Source organism: Enhydra lutris, unplaced genomic scaffold, assembly GCF_002288905.1.
Source record: "Enhydra lutris kenyoni isolate GAN:26980312 unplaced genomic scaffold, ASM228890v2 scaffoldscaffold55, whole genome shotgun sequence".
NCBI lineage: Eukaryota > Metazoa > Chordata > Mammalia > Carnivora > Mustelidae > Enhydra > Enhydra lutris.
Window position 1 is genome coordinate 9,173,254 of NW_019154139.1, and position 26,461 is coordinate 9,199,714.

Here is a 26,461-nt window from a genome sequence, read left to right on the forward strand (position 1 = left end):
TGGGCAAGGGACCCTGACTTCTGCAGGCCTCAGTGCTCTCAACCATAAAACGGAGACCGCCCCCATGCTCGTAGTAGGGCTGGGTGACAGCCCCCAGTGTCTTCCACGTGTCCCCACACACCCCGGAGCCAAACCTTCCTGGCATCATCCCGGGCTTTCACACCAATTCCCACCTCCGGGACCAGCGGGGCTCCTCTGCACCTTGTCTTCCCCCTTCCCTGGGCCACTGGTCTCTCACTACCTGTGTCAAGCCCATACGTGACACACAGTAGGCACATGATGAACGCTCGGTGACACAACGCACGAGTGCAAACGCCCCCAGCCCCTGCCAGACAGCCTTGCACACACGCGGAGACGCACCCCCGACACCTCACCGCCCCATCCCACCGAGCTGCCCTGGACCACAGCAGAACAGCGCAGAGGCTGGCAAGGCGCTGGGCAGGGCAGTCTGGGAGGGAGCAAGGGTCTGGGTGTGGGCAGGGGTGGGGGGGAGGGGCAGCTGGGACTGGGGCGGGGACAGGCAAGGGGCAGGTGGTCACGGCAGCTCAGTAGCCCTGGGACTGGTAGCCCTGGGGCTCGGTGTCAAAGGCGTTGGCCGGCTGCTGGTAGGTCCCACCCATGCCGGCGGGGTCCGGCCCGGCGCTGGGCTCCACGTAGGGGGCGTAAGGCATGCTGGAGTCCTGGCTGGGGTCCATGTAGTCCTGGGAGAAGAGGGCCGAGTCGGCGCCAATCTGGTACCGTTGGAAGGCCAGCACGGCCTGGCCCACCTGGTGACAGGCGCCGGCGAGGATGAGGACAGGAGGGAGGGGAAGGTTAGGGGAGAGACAGACAAGAACAGCGGGTTAGTGGCAGTTAGTTCACACGACACACGCAACAGGGGTTAAGTACCCTCAAAGCACCAAGGAGGAAACTAAGCTTGCCTGGGGGGCTGGGGGAGTCTGTGCTGGCGGCCAGCCCTTGAGAGAGCCAGAGCCACACCGTCCATCTAGCTACAGAAACCTTCAGAAGTGACCCCCCCATGTCACAGAGGTCATGACGGTCCACCAAACATCCTCCGTGGGGGTAGTGTTAAAGTGGCCCAAAGGTCACAGCATCCTCCTCAAACTGTGTCCTCAAGCATGTTATGTGGAATGGGGAAAACAGGTTCTCGGTGGGAGAGAGAACTGTTGGTATCTCCTAAAAGCCATCTGTCTCTCTTGCAGCAAGGTGTAAGCATGTGACGAAGTTCTGGCCAGCACATCACCCTAAGTCCTTTGTCCCATCCTTTGACCTGATGCCTGGAATGCAGATGTGGTAGCTGGAGCTCTAGCTGCCACACGGGACCATGAGGTCCATGAGCCAAACTGGAAGGATGGAAGAGGCCTGGGTCACGGAAGTCCCCTGGAACCACTAGGCCAGTCTTGGGCTGTTTTCACAGACTTGGGCTGCAATTTACAATTTCACTTGTTGCTGAATCTAATTGTAACTCAAACATTTGACCAAACAAGTTTGGAAAGAGAGTGAAATAAAGTGTCAGAGCCTTGACTAATGTATGCTGGGATCCCCCAAGGGGAAAACTATGGCAAGCAGCATGTGCCAACCTTATCTGACCAACAAAGCCCTTTTCCCACAAGACCTCACTGGGAACAACTTGTCTACAGCGTATGTATGTAGGCGGGAAATTCTTTTTCAGTAAAAACTACTGCATTGTTATTAAGGACAATGACATTGACCACAGCAAGCTAGGCAATAAATTAAAAAAAAAAAAAAGTTTTTAGGTTTACATTGAAAGCCTCCTCCAAAGATCTTTCCAGCAAGTAGTCTGTCTGTGATGCAAAGAGGCTAATGCCCTCCAAACCCGCTTTTGGGCTGGGTTACAGGAGACCTCAAGGCTTCGTTACAGGAGACCTCACGGCAGTTAGTGCCAGAAGCCAGACCTGAACACAGAGGTGCTCCTCTTTCCAGGCCAGGGCCCTCTCCAGCTCCAACTCTTTGGTCAGCCCCCTGACAAGGCCATAAACCAACGAGGAACCCCAGAGGCCCATCTGGTGAGAGGCAGAGGCTGACATGCGCTTGGCATTATATTCTGGAGAGTTCTGAAAGCCCAGTGACCAGGCACTGACTTCTGATTTGTGTCACAGGGCAGGGGACCCTGCTGGACTGGGGTGCAAAGGGGAGGCTGGGAGTTGTGCGCAGAGCCTAGGGACCTGGTGGTGTGCCTGGCCCCTTCTCCAGAGTGGGTACACTGTCTGCGGCCATCTGCACTTGTATGCCTCTAGTGTTAGGAAGCTCCTTCTCTCTGTGCTTTGCTCTGGGGCCTGTCTGCTCTAATACCCCCTCAGCTCCTTCAGAGGGTGGAGAGAAAAGTGGTTCCTGCCCAGGGAAGCTGGAGGCTACAAAGAACTGGAGGCCAGAGTCTTTTGGAAGAATAAGGACTCACCCCATGAGAACTGTCCCCAAAGTAGGGATTATGGAGGTGTCCCTGACTCCCGGGAGAGAATGAATGATGAATGCATGAAAGAACAAAAGAGCCTACATTTATTGAGCATCTCTGTGCCAGGCCCTGCATCAGCCTTTGTTTCATCCGCACAACAGCCCTGAGAGGTAGGTCCACTGGGTAGTGGACGGAGGCTCAGAGAGGTGCAGGGGTTTGCCCAGGGTCACACAGCATATGAAAGCAGAGCCAGGCGAGGCGTCCTCTGACGTCCTCGGGCAGGCCCCCCACACCCTGCTCCTGAGCAGCCAGCCTCCCCGGGGAGTAAGGTCAGCCTTTGTGCTACAGTGAGGGACAGGCTCTCACAGTGTCCACAGTTGGCACCCCGGCAGCCCGCGTATGAGCCACCTCCCATCCTCTGAGAGCCCCCGGCAGTCTATTTGGGGGAAACTGCAATTTGTTTGTTTTCCCCTCCCCAGCCCGTAGGCTCCTAATGCCAAGGACCCCATCTGATTCATCACTAGGCACAAAACAGCTCAATAAATGTTTACTGAATGAACGGACAAATGAAACATAAAGGAGGCAACAAACGATTAAGTGGAGGGTCGGAACTGGCCTTGCCAGCCAGCATTCCCCTGCCCTGTGGGCCCTGGTATCCTGGCCGCTCCCGGCAGCAGGCCGCCCCCATGGCCTTGCCACTGGCCATGACCTGGGGCGCCCCTTAGCCTCTGGAAGCCAGGCAGGCCTATGGCTGGGCTGAGGCGGGAAACAGTGTGCTGTATTCCTCCTGGAAGGTAAGGTCCTTGAATCTCCGCACGGCCAGGGCTGCGGTCAGGCTCTGCCAGGAGCAGGAGAGAGCAGCGGTGAGGCCAACGGGGATGAGCTGGGAAAGGCAGAAGTGCCAGCAGGGAGGCTGGCAGCAGTGGGCCAGCAGGCTCCTGTGAGTCAGGCTCTTGGATCTGCCCCTAGAAGTCCTGCCGTCCTATCACCCATTCCTCCTCTGTGAACCCCATCCCCATGGCAGGGCTCACTGTTCCAAACACCTCCCTGTAGGGCTGGGTGGGCTGGCTTGTTGGTCTGAGATGCCCTGGGGTCATCTGATTCTTCCTGCCCAGCCCTGGGCATGGTGTGACCATGGAGGGTGTGGTGTGACCACAGCTGGGGAGCTGGGGCCCGAACCACAGGTGTTCTCCTCCAAACTCTAGCTCCTAATATTGCATGGGGGTTGGGGGGTCCCTAGAGAAAATGGATATTCAAGGCCTCTCATAAGGAGCAGGAAGTCACTCCAGGACAAGCCCTGGAGGGTAGAGGGACAGGGAGGGCGGGCTGCAGCTCGCTTTGCAGGAGGGGCTAGGTGGCCTGTATCTAGCCCCAGGGGCTCCCTGCAGGAGGCTGGGCCCAGGACCACTGGGAGGCATGGAGGGAAAGGGGCTGTACACAGGGGAGGGGAACCCTTCGGACGGGGGCCTGGAGCCCATGTGACCCAGACATCTGCAGGAGGGAGATGACAGGAGAAGAAATACATCAAGGTGACCCGGAACCAGTGGGAAAGAGGGCCCAGCCTAGGTCTAGAGTTTGCCAAGGGGTGCTGTCTGGCCAGTGGGGCCCAGAGACATGCTTTCTTTGACCTACACAGTAGGTTTTTTTTTTTTTTTAACTTGAATTAATTTCTAACATATAAAGATCAGATTTCACATAGAAATTCAGATTTCTGTCTTCTCTGGAAAGTGGGAAGACCTGGCCTGTGTGGATTCCCATTCCTGCTTTGGAACACGGGCCGAGGGTGCCCTTTTGGAGGGCACGTACCTGCCACCCACCCACTCAGAACTTCCCATGTGCTGCCTGCCCCGTGGGCATCTGAGTTTATGACAACTTCCCACCCCAAATCCAGTCGCCTGATTTTACAGATGGGAAGACAGAGTCCAGGAAACTTCCAGGCAGCACCAAGATGTGGCCCAGGTCTCCCGATGCCAAGGCCTGAGCTCCTTCCCTTAGGACTGCAAACCTTGTCTTTCCATCTAGGCTTCTGCTTGTGTTTGTAAAAGGTTATGGTAAACGCCCACAACCCAACTCCCAGAGCGGCTGGGAGGGCCTTCGTGATCCCTGGAGGGTGCTCTGCGCCAAAGCGAGGGTCTCCCGTCACTGGGGGACTGTCCTCCCTGGCACTGGCAACAGCCTCCGTCCTCAGGAAGCAGCCCCATGCGGGCGTCACGCAGGGGCCCGTTTGGGCCCTAGGAAGCAGGAGTCCCTGGCTAAGCTCCGAGGCCAGCAGCCTGGGAGCCTGGCTGGGGTGGGAGGGTGCGTGCTGGGCGAGCGGTGTACTCACCCACGTGAAGATGGAGAAGAAGGAGAAGGTGATGGCGGCCCGGGCTGCATCTGTCCCTTCATTCATTGGGTTGTCCTTCGGCTTGGACACCTGCCACTGGTTGGCCAGGAAGCAGAAGCCCACAAACCAGAGGAAGGCCCAGAAGGCTGGGGTGTTCACCGGGGCCAGGCAGGAGGGTGAGTGGGGAGGACCAGGGAGGGGTTCAGGAGCACATCTCCCACGCTCCCCCACCCCCAAAGGGAGAGGCCCCCGGGGGCAGGGGTGGGCAGAGAAGGGAACACAGGGAAGGTGAGGCCAGCGCAGGGAGGTCAGTCAGACACGGAGTGGGACAGAGACCACAGAAAGGAGCCGGCCCCATGGGGACAGCGCAGCCACAAGCAGAGCCAGGGAGAGCCAGGGGCGGTGAGGGGAGGGAAGGAGGGAGAGACAGAGAGAAAAGTCAGTCAGCCTGGGCAGGCATTTCTATCACCGCAGCCACACACAGATTTCCCAGCTGAATCCCCGCCTGGGGACCACCGGCTGCCCCTGCAGCAGTGGGGGGGCGGGGCAGCGATCTGAAACCCCCCTCCCCCGCCCCAACCACTGCCCCACTGTGGCCTAACAGGGCAGAGAGAGGAGGAGGAGGAGGAGGAGGCTGGGCAAGGGGGGCAGCTTGGCTGGCTGGGTCTGAGCCCTGACTTCTTCCATACCTGCAGCCTCATAAAGCCCGAGGTTCGGGCGGGCCCTCTAGAGGAGAGGCCTGGGGAGTTCAGTAGCGGGAGCCTCGTGGCAGTGAGATCTCCTGCGGGTGCTCAGAGACTACCCAGGGAGAACCAGAGCTGCTCCGATGAAGCGTGTGTGTGCCAAACGGCTGGGCCCATAGGCACTGCTGGGGAAACCTGGGGCTCCGCGGAATACAGTTTGAGAACTACTAATTTCACTCGAGCTTCCAGGTCGAAGGGACCGGCCTCACTGCTTACAGCCGGCCAGACTCATCCTGAGAGTCCCAGGCTGGGTAATGGGGGGAGGTCGCAGCCAGGGACCTGAGACCACAGCCAAGGTCTCACTGCCCTTCAACCAAAGCACCCAGCGATCAGACTCTCAGAACTCTTGGGGACAGAGGTCGGGTCACCTCTGCCAAAGGCTGTTTCTGGAGGGCAGGGGCATCAGGTCATGTCGGACCCCGACCCTCCCTAGGCCCGGACTGCATACCAGGCTGTCAGTCTTGCCTGACTTCTCACGAGGCTCTACCAAGGGAAAGGGCACAGAAGGGGCCTCTGAAGGGCGGGAAGCTGTGTCCCCTCCCTGCTGTTGCAGTATCTCAGGCCCAGCCCCACCACTCCCTGTTGCCAGCCAGGTGACCCCAAGTCCATCCCCTCACCTGCCTCATAGCTGAGGAGTGATGGGCCCGCGGGGCGGGGGACACCCTCCACAGGCTCTGTTGTGCTGGGGGGTGCCCACGGGGCCGGGGGACTCACCTGAAACCCCGATGTCGGACAGGACAGCTTTCTTGCGGTCCTTCACGCTGCTGATCTGCGGGAAGTACACGTCCAAGGCCAGGTAGAGCAGGCAGGTGAGGAAGGCGAGCACGCCCACAGCCACGCCATAGCTGCAGGCGCTGGGGTTGCGGTTGTAGATGCAGAACTTCTCGCCCCCCGAGTTGTTGTTGAGGTAGCCCTCGTTCACGATGGAGCCGAACACCACGATGGAGAACACCTGTGGGGCGGGGGAGGGGCGGGCCGGGTGTGAGACCCAGGCCCGCCCGACCCAACACCAGGCCTGGAGGAGGGGAGGCTACTGCCCTGAGCCTGCTGCCTGCCCACACCCCAGCGAGCCCTCTTCACCTCCAACAGCCACAAGGCTGCTGTGAAGCAGGCATTTCAGAGGGGAGGCCCAGAGACGGAGGGCAACTTGCTTCGGGTCACATGGCGCAGGAGGGGACAATCACTTCCTTCCTCAGCCTCGGACTCTAAGGAGCCCTCTGACCACAGATCTGGCGGTACCATCCCACCAGCCAGGTCCTGGGAGGTCTTCCTGGGCCCTGACACCAAGATTCCTCTAGAGCTGGACCTGGCCTCCTAGAACGAGTGGTCTTACGTCCTGGGAGGTGGGCCTGTCAAGCCCCGACCCTAGGCCGACTCCCCTAGATGTTGGCACATGCCCAGCCTCATCTCCAATCATGACCTGAGTCGAAGGCAGATGCTTAACCGACTGAGCTACCCAGGTGCCCCTAACCCTCCGACTCTTGGTTTTGGCTCAGGTCATGATCTCGGGGTTCTGGGATCAAGCCCCGTGGCCAGCTCTGCACTCAGCAGGGCGTCTGCATGGGTTCTTTCCCTCTGCCCCTCCCATCGCTCGTTCTCTCTCAAATAAATATATTAATTAAAAAAAAAAAGTAACACCAGTCACAATCCCACCAATTACAGGGCAATCTGTACTCCCCCAAGTGCAGTGCACATGGTACCTCCTTGAACCCAGCAGCCCTCTGTGATGGGTCTATGCAGCGGGGTAGACAGCCAGCCAAGATGGCCGCCCTCCACCCCACCCCGCCTCCCCTCCAGCCCCAACTCCTGGTATTCACAGCCTTGTGCAACCTACTTCCCTTGAGTGTTGGCTGGGCCTTGCGACTCACTGTGAACCAACAGAATATTGCAAAAAGGGAGAGATAAGATCTCTGTGAGGAGATTACAAAGACTTTGGCTTCCACCTTGCTTGCCCTCTCCTGCCACTCCCTACTTGCTCGCTCTAATGAAGAAGCTGCCATGTTTCGAACTGCCCGGTGGAGAGGCCTATGTGGCATGGAACCGAGGAAGGCCTCCAGCCAACAGTCAACAAGGCCCGGAGCCCCTCAGCCCACAAGGAATCGAGTCCTTGGCTGGCACCGTGTGAGTGCGCTTGAAAATGGAATCACCCTCGGCCTTCAGACAAGACCACAGCTCTGGATGACCCCATATGGTAACCTGTGAGGATCCCGAGGCACTGGCCCCTGGCTAAGCGGATTCCTGACATCAGAAACTAGGAAATGACTAGGAAATGAAATTAGGAAATGCCTTTGGCTCAGGTCATGATCACAGGGTCCTGGGATCCAGCCCTGCATGGGGGTCCCTGCTCGGTGGGAAGCCTGATTCTCCCTCTCCCGCTCCCCCTGCTTGTGTTCCCTCTTTCGCTGTCTGTCAAATAAATACATAAAATCTTAAAAAAAGATTACCTCTACCTCTCACCTCAGAGCCTCAGGTGTGTGGCCTTCAGTGAGCCTGAGGCAGAGGCCGGAAGGATTTTTATTGCCCGTTTTCCACTTTGTGTTTTCCAATTTTTCTAAAAGAAGAAACTAATTTCAGGCACATTTTCATCCTCAGCTAATAGGATGAGCAGTAACTCCGTGGCAGGTGTAGGAAAAAATATGATAAGTATTATTATTTTTTTAATCTCATCTTCCTAAGATGTCTATACTTTTTTTAAGATTTAATTTATTTATTTATGTGAGAGAGAGTGAGTGAGAGAGAGCACACATGAGCAGGGGCATAGGGAGAGGTAGTGGGAGAAGCAAACACCCCACCCCCACTCCCGGCTGAGCAGGGAGCCCGATGTGGGACTTGATCCCAGGAACTCGGGATCATGACCTGAGCCGAAGGCAGATGTTTAACGACTGAGCCACCCAGGCGTCCCTAAGATGTCCATACTTTACATGGGTTTTGTAATGTACTGCATCTGTGGAGTAATAATGTATATAAAATGAAGAAATCTACATTTAATGGGAGGAATGATTCGGAAGTTTTCCTAAAGGAGGGCATGACCAAGAGTGTGGAGACCACTGGTGCCTGGCACTGTGTGTTAGGAAAAATTCGAAACCAAATGTCCGTCGATGGATGAATGGAGAAACAGCTGTGGCATCTCCACATAATGGAATAGTTTTTAGTCATTAAAACAAACAAACAACAAAACAGTTCTGACATGGCCATAACTTAAAACAAGAGAAAAAGAAGAGGTGAAGGAAGTCAAACACAGAAGGTCAATGTTACATAATTTCATCTATGTCCTGTATCCTCAACAGGCAAAACAGAGACAAGAAGCAGACCAGAGGCCACCAGGGAGGGAAGAACAGGGAGTGATTACTGAATGAGCATGGGGTGTTTTTTATAGGGACGAAAGGTTCTGAAATTACACAGAGGTGATCTTTGCACAACATAAATGCCACTGAACTATGTGCTTTAAAATGGTTTATTGTGTGCTATGTGGGTTTTTCTGCAATTAAAAAAAAAAGAAAGAAAGAAAGGAAGATGAGACTGTGGGGCTGTGTTCTGGTTCAACGACGAGCACACTGGTGGGCTGTGGTAGCTCGTGAGCCACACATTTGACAGTCCAGACTCGAGCGTGTACACACAGCCAAGGTCCAGCCCCGTGCAGGCATGCCACACATTCTGCATCCTTAGGATCACCCCGCCAGGCAGAGAGGGCAATTGGTGCTTCTCCCAATTAGTGGCAGAGGAAAACTGAGCCTCAAACAGCAGGTGGGACTGTTGTCGGCAGAATGGGTTGAACCTGAACCCAAGTGTCTCGATTCTCAGCCCTGCGCTCTTTCCCCCCTAACCAGGCTGACTCTCAGCCTTAGAAGGGGGGCCCTGAAGGACGGGTAGTCTTTCCAGACACCCGAGGGGCCCACGGTGTGACTGAGTGCCACGTCTGGCGCTCAGGGGCCCAGGAGGGGAGACGCAGGAAGTCTGGACTTCACAGGAATTGTCTAAGGGACTCCTGGTCTACTGACAGTCTGGGCAACAAGCAAGGCAGACGCTGGACACCAGGAGACGAAGGCAGGCTCCCACGGCTGGTTGCCAGAGCTGTGCACAGCACCATTTCGGGACTGCCATTCACGCAGCCCCTTGGACTTGTGTGCCAAGATAAGTCCAGGGTTCCTACTAGGAACCTGCCAGGTCAGGAATCTGAGGCCCAGCTCCGGATGTCACCCGCTGTCCCCAATCCTGCGGAATGGAAAAGCCTCTTGATTCAAGGGTGCTCCAGACACTGAGGAGTCCCACAGAGCTGCTGGAGTCAAACCCCAGGCCTGTGGCTTATGCTATGTGGCCTCAGGTAATGACAACCTCTCTGAGCCTCAGATCGTCCTCTGCAAAAACTAACCCTCCCTTCAGGGCTAACGGGAGAACTACAAGCAAGCACCCCGAGCAGAGCAGTGCACAGGAGGGGCTTGGCAAGGATTAACTCCCTTCTCCAGAGGGCCCAGGAAAGAAGGAAGAGCACCAGGAAGGTCCTCTTGGGCAGTACTTCCTGATAGGCTCCACCAGGGTTGGGGACAAGGGTGGACCCCCGGCCAAAAGCAGGCCAGGAGGAGGTGGGTGGGGAAGCAGGTGGGCGGAAGCTGGGGCTTTGGGGACAGTAGAGGAGGAACCATTAAGACAGGGCCCTCTTTGGGGAGAGAAGCAGGGAGTCCCTGGAGAGGCCAGGAGGCACGTGCTGGAGACAGCGTGTCCCCAACAGAGTAAGGAACAAGATCGCAACATCCTCCAGGGAACTGGCGGGGCCCAAGGGCAGCGCAGAGAGAGGAGGCTCTGTGCTAGCTCTGGTCCTCCTCTCCAGCCCACGGCTCCGGCAGGCAGGACTCTCTGTGCTCAAGCCCTCCTTGCAGCTCAAAGTCACCTCAGGCAAGTGACTTGCCTTCTCTGTGCCTCAGTCCCCTCATTCGTAAAGCAATGGCGCATTGCGAAGGAAGGGATGAGGTCGTGCACGTGTCGTGGGGGCGGCGCCCCCAAACGCCAGCCTGATGCTGAGCAGCTGGACAGAGACCGAGGCATCACAGGCCTAAGTGATGGCAGGAGGAGGCAGCAACGGCCGGGAGGGAGCCGAGCTGCGATTTTGGAGCACAGACGAGAAGCAGCCGGCCAGGCCGAGAAGAGGGGAAGTGGGGAAGTGTGTTTCAGGCAGAGCAGGAAGGGCAGAGGCTGAAGGTGGAAGAAGTGACCGAGGAGTGGCGCTGCACAGGTGCACGGGACGGGGAGGGAGGGAGAGCAGGCGCGGTTCCGGGGTGGGGGGTGACAAGGCCGGATGGACCACAGTGGGACATGGTGAGAAGTCACAGCGGGGTGACCAGACCTGTGGGTCACCATCCCCGCCCTGCAGCATGAAGGGCCCTAAAGCGGTTCCCCACCGCCTTCCAGACACGATCCAACCTTCCAGGGCTGGCAGTCAGGGCCCCGGGGCCTCACCTCCCTCCACCAGTTCAGGTCACCAGTCTGCTTCCCACCTTCCCACGCCCCGCTCTCCTTCCCCATACTATTTCCTCTCTGGACCTGGCTGCCGCCCGCACTGCAGGGTGCAGGGCTAGGGTGAAAGCTGGGAGACCCCCTGGGGGCTAAGGGGCGCCCTGGGCTGGCACCGGCAGGGGGGTGGTGGGACGGGGTGGGTGCCGAATGTAGGTGGAAGGTAAAGCCACCAGCATCTGCTGACAGGTGTGCCGTGGGGGACGGGAGGAAGAGCAAAGGGCAGCGGGTTGGGGGTAGGGGTGTGGCTTGATGACCAGTGGGGACACAGGTGTGCACACCACATCCCCTGCCAGCCGCAGAGCTGGGCTAGGACAGGGAGCCTCGCCCAGACCGGGCGGAGAGTCTACACATGGAAAGGTGTTGCCAAGGATACATAACTGCTCCCTTGAGGCCGCTGAACTCCCTCAAGGACCCTGCAAACCCTGGGTTAACTTCTCCATTTAGCCGCCATCCCTCTACCCCAGTGGGAGGGAGCCCCCCTACGAGCTGGGATGGGCCTTAGGTTTCTGCCCCCAGCGCTCCCATCCCGCCGGGAGAAGGGGGGGCTCCCTCAGGAACTGCTAGGTGACTAACATGCATCCTCCTAATTGGACGAGGTCAGCGTCCAGGGACCTGCCTGGGACCACGGCTGGTGGGGGCAGCTGCAGACTAAAACCCGAGTCTCTCGGAGCCCCATGCCAGGCTCTGCGTCAGGTCAGGCGGCCTCCAGGGGACTTGCTAAGGCCGGATCTGCAGCGAGAGTACACAGAGCCGCCACCAGCGGCCCGGAAATTAAACCAGAATGAAATTCTACGCAGCTGTGGCTGAACTCTTCCTGACAAGTGGATCAGCTAAAGGGATGGGACTCAGGTCCATGGTGGCAGAACTAGTGCCTCCGAAACAGGACAAGGTGGCGTGGCGGGGGAGGGAGGTGTCCCACAAAGGCCACTGGTCAAGGGAAGGCTCAGGAAATAAACCACCCCTTTGCCTTGAACTAAAGAAAATACTATAAAAAGAAGGTTTTTTTTTTTTTTTTTTTAAAAAGGCACCAATGTAAATGGGCCAAGGCTGTTTTTTCGCTGTCTTTATAATCCAATCCTGGGTCTTTATAAAAATGGATTTAAAAAAAATGGATTCCAGATGGCAGTTGGAACAGAGGTAGGTTGGACTCAGAAAAACAAATCAGGGGTACCTCAGAATTTCAGGATCTTGGGGTACTGGATTTAGAGGCACAGAAATGGAGACCCCAGTCGGGCCAGGCCACCCCACCCCCAACGCCGGCCTCACCGCTCCCCCTCCCCCACTTGGCTCAGCCATCCCAGAGGGCCAGGGTTGGCATCGTCACAGGCTGTCTGAGAAGTCTGCACCTGCTGTTCCCACTCCCTGAACGCCCTTCCCCACCTTTTTTTCTTTTTCTTTTTTTTTAAAGATTTTATTTATTTGTTTGACAGAAAGAGAGACAGTGAAAGAGGGAACTCAAGCAGGGGGAGTGGAAGAGGGAGAAACAGGCTTCCCGCCGAGCAGAGAGCCCAATGCAGGGCTGGATTCCAGGACCCTGGGATCATGACCTGAGCTGGAGGCAGACGCTTAACCACTGAGCCACCCAGGTGCCCCCCTTCCCCACCTTTTTCATCTTTCAAATAGGAACAAACTCCTTTGATCCTTCACCCTTCAAAACTGTCCTCCACCCCGACCCTGCACACACTCCTGTTGGGAACTCATTTCTGGGTCTGTCTCCCCCAGGAGACTCTGAGCTAACCCCACAGCTTCTGCAGGGGCTCTGCATCAACTGGGAGGTCCTGACAAAAATCACATCACTTAATCCTCACCAAAACCTCGAAGGAAGGGCGCCTGGGGACTCAGTTGGTCAAGTGGCCAATTCTTGATTTTGGCTCAGGTCATGATCTCACAGTCATGGGATTGAGCCCTGAGTCAGACTCTGAGCTGGATGTGAAGCCTGCTTAAGATTTTCTCTCTCCTGGGGCGCCTGGGTGGCTCAGTGGGTTAGGCCGCTGCCTTCGGCTCAGGTCATGATCTCGGAGTCCTGGGATCGAGCCCCACATTGGGCTCTCTGCTCAGCGGGGAGCCTGCTTCCTCCTCTCTCTCTGCCTGCCTCTCTGCCTGCTTGTGATCTCTCTGTCAAATAAATAAATAAAATCTTTAAAAAAAAAAAAAGATTTTCTCTCTCCTTCTCCATTTGCCCCTCCTTTTCGCTCTCTTTTTAATAGAAATAAAATAAAATAAATTAAAATATTTTTAAAACCTTGAAAGAAAATGTAAACCTAAAAACATCTCCACAAATGAGGCTCATTGAACCCATTTCACAGAGAAGGAAGCTGAGGCCCGACACGCCTGGACTCTAGCTTGCGGCCCATACGGGCTGGCCCACAGCAGCTAAGCAGGGTGCCAGCTCCCAGCCCAGGCCTGCCCCCCTTTCACCCCATTCCAGAATGTAAGCCAAATCTCTACCTTCAAATTTCTACCTGCTGACCCAACAGTGAATTCCAGATCCCAAATTCTAGGACAAGGATGAGTTCCAGGAGGGACACCTGCCCTCGGAGCCGTGTCACCACCCCACAGGGCAAGAGCAGTGGGACCCATTTTACTCCACATCTGCACCCAGAGCAGGCAGGACGTGTCTGGGCCCCTGCTGGGCATCAGGCTGAGCCGGCTCCAGGGAGAGCTGGGCCAAGCCAGCCTGAGGGCCAGAGGTCGCTGCTGTTTGCTGGGAACTCCCCAGAGGGTGGCCTTAACCATCTTTAGGCACCTGCTGGGTTCCTCCCACCCCCTGAGAAACTGTAGAGAGAGGAGCTCCTGGGTCCTGCCAGCTGTGAATGGCACTGTCCGTCTCACCCTCTACTGGGACATCTTCCCAGGTAGCCTTCTGCTCCACGGTCTCTGCTGCCCACCTCCAGGATGCAAAGTTGCCTGGCCCAGGACAGCCACCTCTCCTGCCTCCTCGCCTCTGCCGGTGGCTGCTCCCCCACCCCAACTCTTCCTAGTCCCTCCCAAAGCTGAGGACTGCCTCCCTAGACAGGTTCTGTGGTCCCCCCTACTTGGGCTGCTGGTTCACATCTCACCTCTCCAGCTCCAGTGACCTCCAGTGACCTCTAGTGCCCCTCATCCCTCCACACATTGGCTCCCACCCAGGAGCTCAAACCCCAAACTGCGCTCATCCTCAAAGGCCATCCAATGTGGCACCGGGCCTACTGCTTCCTCCTGCCCCCCAGTAACTCAAATTACCCCATGTCCCCCGTGCCAGCCCAGGCCACGACCACCTCCTGCCAGGCGATGAGAGCAGCTTCCCAGTCTCGATGTGTCCTCTCCCACTCCTGCACCGCCCCCTTGACAGCAGCTGGAGAGGGCCCTTCAGAACTGTCACTGCCCTGCTCCGTCACTGCCCTGCTGGACTGCTCACCTCCACCCCCACCGCAAGTCCCTCCCCCACTGCAACCTGGGTTTCCTGCCTTCCTCACAGACTCCTTTCTCGCCACTGCCCTTTAGCTCTCCCCGAAGCTCATTCCTGCCTCAGGGCCTTTGCACTTGGCTGTTCCCTCTGCCTGGAATACCAGAGATCCCCAGATCTCCCAGGCTGGCTCCTGCTGCTTCCTTCTCAACATCCAAACCTCAGGGCAAGAAGACTACTCAGAGAAACCCTCCAGACCCTACTCCCAGATCTACACTATTCTCTGATACTCCACCTCATTTCCTCGATAACATCATTATACACAAATGTCCCTAGTTATTGGTTCATTTGTGGGTGAACAACTCCCTCCTGGGACCCAGAGGGAGGGTCAGGAAAAGCTTAAAGGGGAGAGAACAGCAAATCTGAGATAGGTAGGGGCACAGGCAGCATGGGAGTCAGGAGTAGGGAGCATTCCCTCCTCGGCACCCCTAGTTTGGGCCTCGGCTTGCATACCTCTGAACATGGGGAGCTCACTCCCCAGTAAGGAGGGGCTCCTGCGTCCTCTCCCTTACCCTGAGCTGAACCTGCCTTCCTGTCAGTGTCCATACCAAAGTCCCTATTCCTGCCCCTGGGCCACAGGGAAAGGCTGCAAGGAAAAAAGGAGCTGTGCTTTTGAGGGATGAGTCAGGCTGCCAAGCCCCCCCACCCCGTTTCATGGGAGCAGGGCCCTGCCTCCCGTGGGGTCATATGAGGAAAATGGCTGAAGCCAACGCAGGAGCACATGACAGGCACCAGGCAGCCACTGTGCTTCCCAGAGAGCCTCGTGTTGAGCTGCAGGGCTGAGGCAGGGTCAGGTCGGGGTGCTCCTAGGGTCCCTTCTCTTCTCCCTTGCCTGGGCACCCTGTTCCGAAGCCTTGGATGTGACCTGCAGGGGATTAGGCCATAATCTTCCGCAAGCTGTCCCTCACATTCTCAGCGGTGGGGGTGGGGAGGGGGCTCTATGGGGCAGGGGCCTGAGCACGCAGACCCTTGTCCCCAAGGCACTGAAAGCTTCAGCCTCCTGTGGCTGTGCAACCAAGGGACTGGGGGGGAGCGGGGCAGGAGGATCCCCCTCCCCCTACCCACCAACAACCTTCTACAGCCCAGGTCCTTCCTCACCCAGGTCCTGCCCCCTCGGAACTTTCTGAGGTCAGGAGGGGGAGCGATGCCGCCCCTGGAAAAGCGCTGAAGGCCAACCAAGCACCAGGGGCCCTTCCTAGGCAGGACCGCGCTCTGCCCCAGCGGCCCCTGGAGGCAGGCACGGCTCTCCCCATTTTGCAGATGGGGAAACCAAGGCTCTCTGGGGTCTCTCCGCTGGTTAAGAAGAACGAGGATAACCTCCCAGGTCTGTGAGCTCTTCCTCACCTCAGTGCCTGCCTCTGCCCTGCCAGTTCCTACAAGCCTGACAAGGTCCAGTTTCTTCCCCTCTGGGGAAATTCCAGGTCTTCAGAGAGGTAATCTGGTCCCAGGCCCTGCCTTACTTTCTAGAGAAGGAGAAAGACACAAAGGGGGAAATGCCTTCTGCTTTGAGAGTTCTTACAGCTGTTCACAGAGAGCACAAAGGAAGCAGGGAGGAGACAGCAAGCTGGGGGGTGGGCGCAGATCCTGGAAGGCTTCAAGGAGGAGGCGATATCTGAGTTGGGCCTTGAAGGCCGAGTGGGAGACCCTGAATAAGGACAGAGGGTGGAGAGAGGAAGGTAGAGCAGCGCAGTTCCCCACATCGTTTAGCCTTTACAAGACGCCATGCACCATCAAGCACCAGGGACACAGCAGTGACTGACATAACAGACACAGCCCCCCCAAGCCAGCTTACACCTATGCGGGCGGCAGCCTCCTCGATGCCCTGCTGCACCTGTGAGGCTTTACCACGACACTCCTCCTGCCGGGAAGCCCTCCTCCCCGCCTCTCCGTCTGGCTGGCTCCAGCCTTCTCATCTCCACTGCACTGTCCCCTCCCTGTCCCTGACCTCAGTGTCTCCTCACCCTGGCTGTGTGCTCATCTCTGTGTTTTTTTACTGGTTTCATCATCACACTTCCCTCCACCATTTCCCACCATGAGCCCTCGTCAAGAGCAGGCCCCCAGCACGTGCTCCGTGTGTGTTAAATGGAAGACGACAGCGTGTGTGTGTCCTGCGGCTGCTGGGTCCAAGGGGAGGACGGATGAGCCTCTCACAGCCGGCCAGGTTCGGCCGAGACGGTTGTTAATGACCAGCGACCCTGGGTTTGGCAAGGAGAAGGTCACAGATGGCAGAGAGAAGGGGGAGAAAGCCTAAGTGGGGTACAGATGAGAAACTGAGGGAGACCCCTTGGAGACTGTGACCAGACAGAAGTGAGGGGCTGCAGTGAGGCCGGCTGGGGCCACAGAACCGGAGAGACTGGGCAAGGGTGAGCGCTGGATTCAAGAGGCTGGGGAGGGGTGCGGGTGGGTGAGACCCGGGGTGAGACCTGAGACCCGAAGGAGCTCAGCTGGAAGGGGACAGGGAGGACGGGGCGAGGGCCCAGCCCGAGGGTCGATGGCTCAGAGGTCCCAAGCTCAGAGATGTTGGGGTCAAGAGGTGAAAAGAGAGCTGGAGAGACAGGAGTGGGGGAGAGAAGGCGGCTGCTGGAAAGGTGGGCCAGGGGAGAGGGGCTCTGGGCCGTGAGGAGAGGACTGTGGGAGGAAGAAAGGACTGTAGGAGGAGGCGAGGCTGGACGGGAGCAGGATCACAGAAGTGGGAGCCACAGTCACCTGGAAGGAAGGCAGTGGTTGTGCTAGACAGAGCAAGTGTCAGGTGGTGGGCCCTTCACGGAATAGGGGGGCAACCTGGGGCTGGCCTAAGAGGAGGGCAGCCAGCCCGGCACGGAAGCCAAAGCTGGGGGAGAATGGTCTAGAGGCAGCCTCGGGAGCCAGGAGGACCATGTCCCACCTCTAGGCTCGACAGAGGGGGGTATGAGGGAAAGAAGAGCTCTCTTAAGAAGGCTGCCAGGCGAGCAGGGTTGAGGCGGGGAGGCCGGGTTAGTGCAATTTACAATTAGGGATGTTCAGAGCGGGGCCAAAGAGTCAGGGCCCCAGGCCATGTCTGCTTGCCCCCTGGACTGGGAGCTGGGAGCCCCGGCTCGTTGGGGTTCTAAATAGTCTGAGCCTGGCAGCCTAGGGCTGCCCCAGCCAAACAGTGACCCACCCTCCCCACGGTCCCCTTCACACCTCCCCCCGCCCCCCTATGAGGGAAGCTGAACATAATTCCATTCCTGGAAGGGAGGCATCCTCCAGACACACAGGGGTATGAGCCGCTGGGCCAGGATCTAATCGACACTCTGCTCACATACTCGGACCTAGGGCCCAGGCCCCCTGCTGCGGGACCCCCACAAGCGCTATGGGCGTGTGGTTCTTGATATCACTTCAAAGACTGACCGGTCCCAAAGTCCCCAACCTGAAGCCCACCAGGAGCAAGAGTCGGGGTTCTTTGAGGACAGAAAGGTTGGCAACCACGAGCCCAATTTGACTCTCTTTTTCCCATTTGACAGGTGGGGAAACTGAGGCCCAGAGGACATGGCAACTTGCTCAAGTCATACCACCAGTCAGAGTCGGGGGGGTGCAGAACGTGGCCTCAGGCCCCAAGGCTGCAGGCACTTCCCAGCGGCCTGTCCTGCCTCTCCTCCCACCGGACAGCCGGTTCTTCAGGTTTGGCTGCCAAGCGCGGCTCCCTCGCCAGCTCTGCCATCTGCCCTTCCTCTCCTCCTGGTTTTCCCTCCTCTCCGCCCCTCCTCCCCCAGCTTTTGTTCTTTCTCCCCCAGCTCGGGCTTGCTTCACAGCTTCTCAGGAGCAGGGGCAGGGCCCTGCAGGAGCCAGTCATGGGCTCTCCCCATGTGGCTGGGGACTCCCTGACGCAGAAGCTGCTGGCCGTGATCCCAGCCCCTCCAGTTAACCTCTCGGGCCTCAGCTTCTCACCTGAAGTGGGGTAACAAAACCCACTTGACCAGGACGCTACAGGCCTGGAAAGAGCGGATGTGTGGCAGGCCCTTTAAATATCCGTCTTCGCAAAGCTTTAAGTCTGCCCCAAAGCTAATCATTCCAATCGCAGGTCACAGATGAGGTTTGGAGAGGCCAGGATTTTCCATGGTCCTGCTTAGGCAATCCTGCTCCCCACGCCAAGTACCAGGCTCCCCCAGGCTCCCAAGCTCCTGCACTGCCCCTCTGCATGAGGAAATGCCCAAGATGCAAGGCAGGATCCTACCAGCCAACATCTCCTGAAGACCTCAGCCCTTGGCCAACGTCTCCTGAAGACCTCCTTGCCACTGCCTCCTTCCTAGGCCTAAGACAGATGGACTAGCCAAAGGTCAGCCACAAGCAGATTAAAAGATAAGGAAGATGCCAAGACTGCTAGTGATAAAGGACAAAGGAGCGTGTGATCTACTTCCACCAACAGTGCTCCCTGAGTTAGTGACCTGGCTGTGCCAGGTGCTTGGAGAGGAGAGGCTGGATGAGGCCACCCAATTCCTGCTCCCAGAACCTCAAGCCACATCTCCCCATGGCAGCCACAGGGAGCTCTTCTCCGTTTGAAATCCCGTTCTGTGACCCGAGGTCTTTGGTGAGTGCCCCCCGCCTGCTACCCTGGGACCTGCTCACAGAGTGTGATGGCACTCTTATTCGTACACCGGGGACCCCCAAGAGCTCCCCATCATTTCTAAAGCCCACTCGGACCTCAAGCTCCCGACATTTGCACCTGCTGTTCCTTCCACCTGCAATGTTCCCTCCCTGCATCTTTATCAGAACCAACTCAGCAGTCACCTCCCCCTGGAAGTCCTCCATATCCCACTCGCAGAGGCAGCTACCCCCTACTGGATTTTCTTTTTGTGGTGTCTCAGGCCTCCTAAGGAGTACGTGTCACTGGACTGAGAGTGTCTCTCTCTGGTGGGACACACAGGCTGGTACTGGGCAGGGACTTGGCATTTGTGGAATGAATGCCTGAATGCCAGAGCTGGCCAGAGGCTCCATCTCCACCCCAGACCCCTTTGCCCCACTCCACACCTCCAGGATTTTGATGCAGGATGGCTAGGGAATGGTGATCTGGACTGGAGTGGGGACGGGGGGGTGGTCTCATCTCGAAGCTGCTGTTTCCAAACCAAGTTCAGCTTTTATTGTCAGTGTTCACTGGGGTGATTGAGGGTGTGGATGAAAACGAGACCCCGCCGAGTCCCCCTTGGTGCCATGGCAATGTAGATGGGGGACCACAAGGGTACACTGAATGTGGACCCCACAGACCTCCAGATTGTGCCTTATTCTGTCGTTTGGGGGGGTGATACCCACCCTACTCACAGAATCCTGGGATGTTCAGGAAATCAGCCCCAGAAACACCAACATTTCAAACACTTTAGCATTCTGTTTTGCTCCAAATGAACATGAGAACACGAACCACCCTATTCTCCACCAGTGCCAATATTCCTTCCCCGCATGGCAGTAGGACCCACTAAAAGTAAAACCGCAAAGGCCACAGAGGAGGGGGTCCTTTATATAAAACCAGCTAGCTCCCCGCCAGAGCTCCGGGGCCCCCACCTGGCCCCAGAACAAAGAAAGGTGTCCCCTGACAGGCCGCAGTCTTGGGGCACCTATGACCTGGCTCAGCCTCCTCAATGAGCTGGGGAGACTGAGGCACAAGGGTGGTCGTAGCTGATCTGTGCGGCAGCCTTCTCCTGGCCGCCAGCCGGACCAGCCTTGTCTCCCTACAACTGGGGCAGAGGCAGCGCCTCAGAGCTTGCCCTGAACGCTGCCCCACCTCGGCCATCCCCTGCCTCACCCCAGACATGGAAGGTTCTAGTCTGGCTCCTAGTCAGCTGGGCCAGCCAGCTGCCAGCTTCCTCCCCACTTAGCCAAAGCGTTCAAGGCCTGCTGTGCCTAATCACCCTCCTGGGCCTGGGGGCCAGTGGGTGGGGAAGGGGCCAGTTGAGGAAGCCGAAGAGGAGGCGCTGGGGGACCCGCTTCCGCCCCAGGTTCCAGGGTAGATCCGGGTAGGGGGGTCCCTCTTTCAGAAACAAGATCAGTCTTATACAAACGGCACAAAATCCCCAGCCCACGAGCACACATGGGGCTAGGGCCGTACCCCGGCTGCAAGGGAGGGACCCAGACGTGGTCCTGGATGGAGGGACCAGGTGTCCAGGTTTGTGTGGGACTCACAGGGCTCCCAGGACACAGCACTTCCAGGGCTAAAGCTGGGAAAGGGCCAGCAAACCGGGTTGAACCGGTCACCCTAGCCCCGAGCTCAGACTTCCTTAGCTTCAAGGTGAAGTCCACGGCCTCCCTGACCTCTTGGGGTGCCGATGGAACACCAGGGCCAAGGTCAGGTCTCCAGCTACATCCCTTGCATACTCACGAACGCGTTAGAACACGTCGGCGCACCACACATTTTCCGAAAAAGACTGGAAGGCAGGCACTGGGCCTCTCTGAGTGGTGGGATCACACGTGATTTTTTTCCTGATTGTTTTTATCGTGGTAAAATAGACAGGACATAAAATATACCATCGTCACCATTTTTAGGTACAAGGTGGTATTACGCCCAGTACATTAATATTGTGTGACCATCACAAGTGATGTTTCTATCTTCCAGACATCAGCAGGCGTTACTTTTGTGATCAGAAAAAAAAAAATATATGTTTTAAAGGTGACAATGAGCCTCTATCAGCTGTCTCTGTTCACACAAAGGCAGTGAGCACAGCTAGGAGGCCGCTGGGGGTGGGGAGGGGATCTGGGCAGTAGATGAGTGCTTGGCCTAGATGACCTTTATCCTGCCCAGTCCTGAAACCCAGGATTCTGACCTCTTCCAGCTCCCGGAGAAGCGATCAATGTGCTTTGGAGATTGCAAGATTTGGGTTCAGATCCTCTGTCTGCCGCTTACTTGCTCAGTAACCTTGGGTCTGAGCCTGCTTCCTCAAGTGATGCAGAAGCCGTAGGGGAATGAGTGGGGGGTAACTGCACGCAGGCCCCCTGCACCCAGCGGCCTCTCCACCGTTACTTTTCCTTCCTCCTTCTTGGAATGTCTCTCTGGCACCCGGACGTGATGAACAGAGGTAAGCCCTGCTTATCCTTCAAGGCCCAATTTGATATCATCTTCTCCAAGAAGCCTCTCTGATTCCCACGGCAAGGGGTACCCCTCTGCTGGCTCTCACGGCCTCTGCCCCCGGGGGGGGGGGTACCTGGCTCCCTTCCCAGTGGGACTCTGTGATCCCCGAGCACTACCGGCTGCGTCTGAGTCATGCTGCCTTCCCTAGGGGCCCAGCAGACTTGATGAAGCTTTGCTAAATGAAGCCATCAAGGCAGAAGTGTCCCAAGCAGGCACACTGCCCACACCTCCTCAGTGGCTTCAACCTCCCAGGCCCGTGGCCCAGGGGCTGGCAAAGGGGAGCAGAGCACACAGCTGGTTGGCCTGATGGGGCAGGTGTGTCCTCCCCCCAACCAGAGTTCTGTCTCTGCCAAGGGCCAGTCGGGGTCGCTGGGGAGCTGGAGACTGGCACAGATGAATGAATCCAGTACCACAAACCCTTCTGGATGTGCCCGGGGTGCCAGGCCCATGGCCAGGCCCTATGTGGCCACTGGGGCTTCCCTGCCCTCAGCAAGCTCCCCATCTTAAGAAGAAAGGGGGTTCTTGTGGTGCCAGGAGGAGGTTTTAACATTTTCAGACAAAGGACAGTTAGCTTCCTTTCTCTCTGGCAGGCCAGAGATAAACACCCAAGCTGTCCCACCCATCAGATCCTAATATTGCCCTGAAAACCCAGGAAGTGAGGGAGCTTAAGCACCCTGAGGCTGTGGCTGGCCTTAGGTGTAGTCCTTTGGGGTCGCTGATAGTGACCCTGGCCAGTGTCCCCAGTCCTAGCCCCCTGTGGGCCCACAGGAATAGGCCCCAGGCCTGTAGAGGCACAACCCTCCAGTGAGGGTGTTTGGGCAATGGCCAGCAAACCCTAGGGGGGCCAAAGGCACCCCCTCCCGCACTGGCCTTCTCCTGGGGTGCTGCCCACACCATCTGAACCGCCCCCTCTGTGCTCACTGTCTGTGTCCCATCCTCCTTCCCCAGAGCCCCAGGTCTGAGCAGGGACCCCCCCTACTGCTGGGGGATTCTGACCCGCACCAGGTTGAGGTCCAGAACAGGCCTCTCTGCCAAACCCCCTCTCCCAACAAGCATTCAGGTGTACTTGGTGGGGCGGTCATGGATTCAGGAAATATCAGAGCCCAAGGTGGCTCCTCCCACCTCTCTACAAATCGGGAAACTGAGGCATGAGAGAAGACTTGCCTCTCCCCACCTCAGAATGTAACTCCTCGTTTCCCATAAACATTCCTTGGGTGGTTCCCGGCCCAAGGTCACGCCGCGGAGAGGCACTGCCCGGGTGGAAGCCAGGTCCCCGGCTCCCAGCGCATCGCTCCATACCTTCCGGGCTAAGCCATCAAACCGGGTTTCCGGCCCTCTCCTCCTTGAACGTCCACGGCAGACGTGGCGTGCACCCGGTAGTTGATCTACGCCCTGATCCACCCCCCCCCCCAAAAAAGGCCACCTGAGACCCGGGCTCAATCCCCACCGCCGCTGATCCGCCCGGCGGCAGAGCGCAACCGGAGCCGCGAGCTGCATAGCCGCGGCCTGGAGATCACGGCGATGGGGGGCCGCACGCGAACGGGGACGCCGGGAAGCAAGGGCGCCGGCAGCAGGAGCGGGAGCCCCTCGCCAGCGCTGGGACCCCCGCCCGGGGCCCGGGAAGGAGGGGGCGGGGTGGCGGCCGCCAGCACCCTGTCCGGAAGGCTCCCCGCCGGTTGCGGCACCTTTGCCCGGGGTTCGGCGGGGTTGGGGTCCGTCCGGGCGCGCCGCCCCTGCCCGCTCCCCCACGACACGCCACCCCCGGCGCGGCCGGGCCACCCAGCCGTCCTTACCCAAGACACGACGCGCAGAATAGTGTGCGGCTGCCGGACCAGGGTGTGGGGGTCGAAGGCGCCCCCGGCTTTGCCCGCTCCGTACGCACCCCCTTCCATCGTGGCTGCACCCGCGCGGTGCCCCCCGCTCGGCGCGCGCCGCCGGCCCTGCGCGTGCGCGGCGCCCCCGCCCCCTCCCCTGCTCGCGCGGCCGGTGTGGTCGAGGGCTCCCGCCAGGGGGCGTCGTGCGCGGACCGCGCAGGGGCGCAGGCGGGCGGCGGGCCGCGCGCGCTCGTTCTCGGGGCCGCGCGTGCTGCGGACCGGGTGGAGGGCGCGCTCGTCGCTGGCGTGGTGACCTCTCTGCGGAGCGGGGCTGGGGCGGGTGCCGCAAATACGGGACGTCTCCACCCCCGGGCGGCCGCTCTCCCGGGCCGCGCTGTCCCTATCACAGCCCCGCGGTGCCTGAGGCTCTGGCTGAAACCGTCTGCGTGATTTGTTTTCTGTCGCTGTCTGTCTCCCAACCTAGTAGGGCAGGGGCCGCGTTTGTCTTCCTACAGAGTAGATGCCACAGGAAGATTTCTCGAATGACTGAATGGACCACGAATGAATAACCCCTCTCTCCGAGCCCTCCGAAGCATCCACCTCCCCAAGGACCTTTCAGTTTCCACCTTGCTTTTAGCTTGACATCACGCCGTGGGCCACTGTGTCTGCGTATCCCCTACCCCACGCCTGGAGGGGCCCAAGACATCTGGTACAGAGGAGGAGGCTGAGGAAAAGCAAAAAAAAAAAAAAAAAAAAAAAAAAAAAAATAAATGAATGTGTCCTCCCCCTCCCCGCTACCCTTTTCCTTAGTTCAGTAATTAATTACGTCATTATTTGTTCATTGTTTGCTTCTGTTAGTCTGTGGAGCCAATGGCCAGGCACACAGGAGGTGCACAATAAATACACCCTACTCTCCAGAACCGCATTACAATTTGGGCGAGGCCACCAGGTTTCATGGGAACAGGTAGGCTGGAGGAGTGCTAGTTGCAGTGGGAGAACACCTTCCAGGTCTGGCCCTTGAGATGACCTGCAGTCCTTAGGGCCTCTCTCCGTGGCCCAGGTACCTCCATTGGTTCCAGGATTAGGTTGGACAAGGATATGCTTTGCTGCTCTGTTGTCATTCTGTGACGAAAGGACACAGGTCTGTGCAGAGGAAATGTGTGGTGGGTGTGAGGTCATGTCTTAGAAATATCACCTCGAAGGGGCACCTGGGTGGCTCAGTGGGTTAAGCCTCTGCCTTTGGCTCAGGTCATGATCTGAGGGTCCTGGGATCAAGCCCCACATCGGGCTCTCTGCTCACTGGGGAGTCTATTTCCCCTCTTTCTCTGCCTGCCTCTCTGCCTACTTGTGATCTCTGTCTGTCAAATAAATAAATAAAATCTTTAAAAAAAAAAAAAGAAATATCACCTCGGCAAATGTCCATTGTAGGCTCTGTTTACCGAGGGTTCATTCTGTGCCTGGCCCTGTGCTAAGTCCTTTACATATATTATCCCCATTTAATACAACAACCTCATAGTAGCTGCTATGATTATATAAAACTTCTAGAAGAAAACACAAGAGAAATTTTTGTGACCTTGGGTTGGGCAAGGAATTCTCAGATATAACGCCAAGACCATGATCCCTAAGGGAAAACAATCCATCAATTGAAGTTCGTCAAAACTCTTCAAAAGTCGCTGTTACAGAAATGAACGAAGGCAAACCACAATGTGGTAGAAAAATCTTTACAAAACATATATCTGATAAAGAATTTGCCTTCCAGGGGCGCCTGGGTGGCTCAGTGGGTTAAAGCCTCTGCCTTCCGCTCAGGTCATGATCCCAGAGTTCTGGGATGGAGCCCTACATCGGGCTCTCTGCTCAGCAGGGAGCCTGCTTCCCTTCCTCTCTCTCTGCCTGCCTCTCTGCCTACTTGTGATCTCTGTCAAATAAATAAATAAAATCGTAAAAAAAAAAAAAACCCAAACCCTTTGTTAAAAAAGAAAAAAAAGAAGAAGAATTTGCCTTCCAGGTGCCCCTGGCTGGCACAGTCGGTTGAGTGTCAGACTCTTGTTTTTGACTCAGATCATGACCTGAGGCTTCTGAAGTCAAGTTCCGAGTTGGGCTCTGAGCTCAGGGAAGAGTCCACTGAAGTTTCTCTCTTCCTCTCCCTCTGCCTTGCCCCTTGCTTGCGTGCTCTCAACGACCCCCTCTAAAATAAATAAATACATCTTAAAAAAAAAAAAAAAGACTTTGCATCCCAAATATATAAAGAACTCTACAAAGTCAATAATAAGAAAATAACCTGGTTTTTAGAAAATGGGTGAAAGACTTGAACAGATATATTTCACCAAAAAAGATACACAGATGGCACCTAAGCCCGTGAAAAGATGCTCAACATCACTAGTCCCTAGGGAAATGCAAGTGCAAATCAGGATGAGACACTTCCACATACCTATGAAAATGGTTAAAAATTTTAATTTGGGGGTACCTGGGTGGCTCAGTGGGTTAAACCGCTGCCTTCGGCTCAGGTCATGATCTCAGGGTCCTGGGATCGAGCCCCGCATCGGGTTCTCTACTCAGCAGAGAGCCTGCTTCTCCCTCTCTTTCTCTGCCTGCCTCTCTGCCTACTTGTGATCTCTGCCTGTTAAATAAATAAATGAAATCTTAAAAAAAAAAAAAAGGGTGATTTTTCAGGGCGCCTGGGTGGCTCAGAGAGTTAAGCCACTGCATTCGGCTCAGGTCATGATCTCAGGGTTCTGGGATTGAGCCCCACATCAGGCTCTCCGCTAGGTTGGGAGCCTGCTTCTCCCTCTCTCTCTGCCTGCCTCTCTGCCTACTTGCGATCTCTCTCTCTGTCAAATAAATAAATAAAAGCTTTAAAAAAAAAGGGTGATTTTCACTGTATGTTAATTATACACTTTTTTAAAAAATGGGAAATAAATCTGTGTGAGTATGAAGGACTGAATAAGTAAATATACATTCACATATTCATTCAATAAATCTTTATTTAAAAACAATTTTTAAATATTTTATTTATTTATTCCACAGACAGAGATCACAAGTAGGCAGGGCAGCAGGCAGAGAGAGAAGGGGAAGCAGGCTCCCCATTGAGCAGAGACCCCGATGCAGGGCTCGATCCCAAGACCTTGAGATCATGACCTGAG

The 26,461-nt window shown here is 56.9% G+C and overlaps 1 protein-coding gene across 3 annotated transcripts; it reads right to left on the minus strand.

Annotated features, from left to right (window-relative positions):
- Positions 1–507: 507 nt before the first annotated feature.
- Positions 508–23,428, minus strand: LOC111157506 (synaptogyrin 1). 3 transcript variants are annotated; one of them, XM_022518960.1, is made up of 4 exons: positions 23,301–23,428; positions 6,197–6,434; positions 4,740–4,885; positions 508–701 (listed from the first exon to the last, which is right to left on the minus strand). In XM_022518960.1, the coding sequence occupies exons 1-4, from the start codon at positions 23,397–23,399 to the stop codon at positions 546–548; spliced, it is 639 nt and encodes a 212-aa protein (XP_022374668.1). In that variant the 5' UTR covers positions 23,400–23,428; the 3' UTR covers positions 508–545. The 3 variants fall into 3 exon arrangements, with proteins under 3 accessions (XP_022374668.1, XP_022374667.1, XP_022374669.1); XM_022518959.1 differs by having other exon boundaries at positions 508–767; XM_022518961.1 differs by lacking the exon at positions 508–701 and adding an exon at positions 2,945–3,251.
- Positions 23,429–26,461: the final 3,033 nt, after the last annotated feature.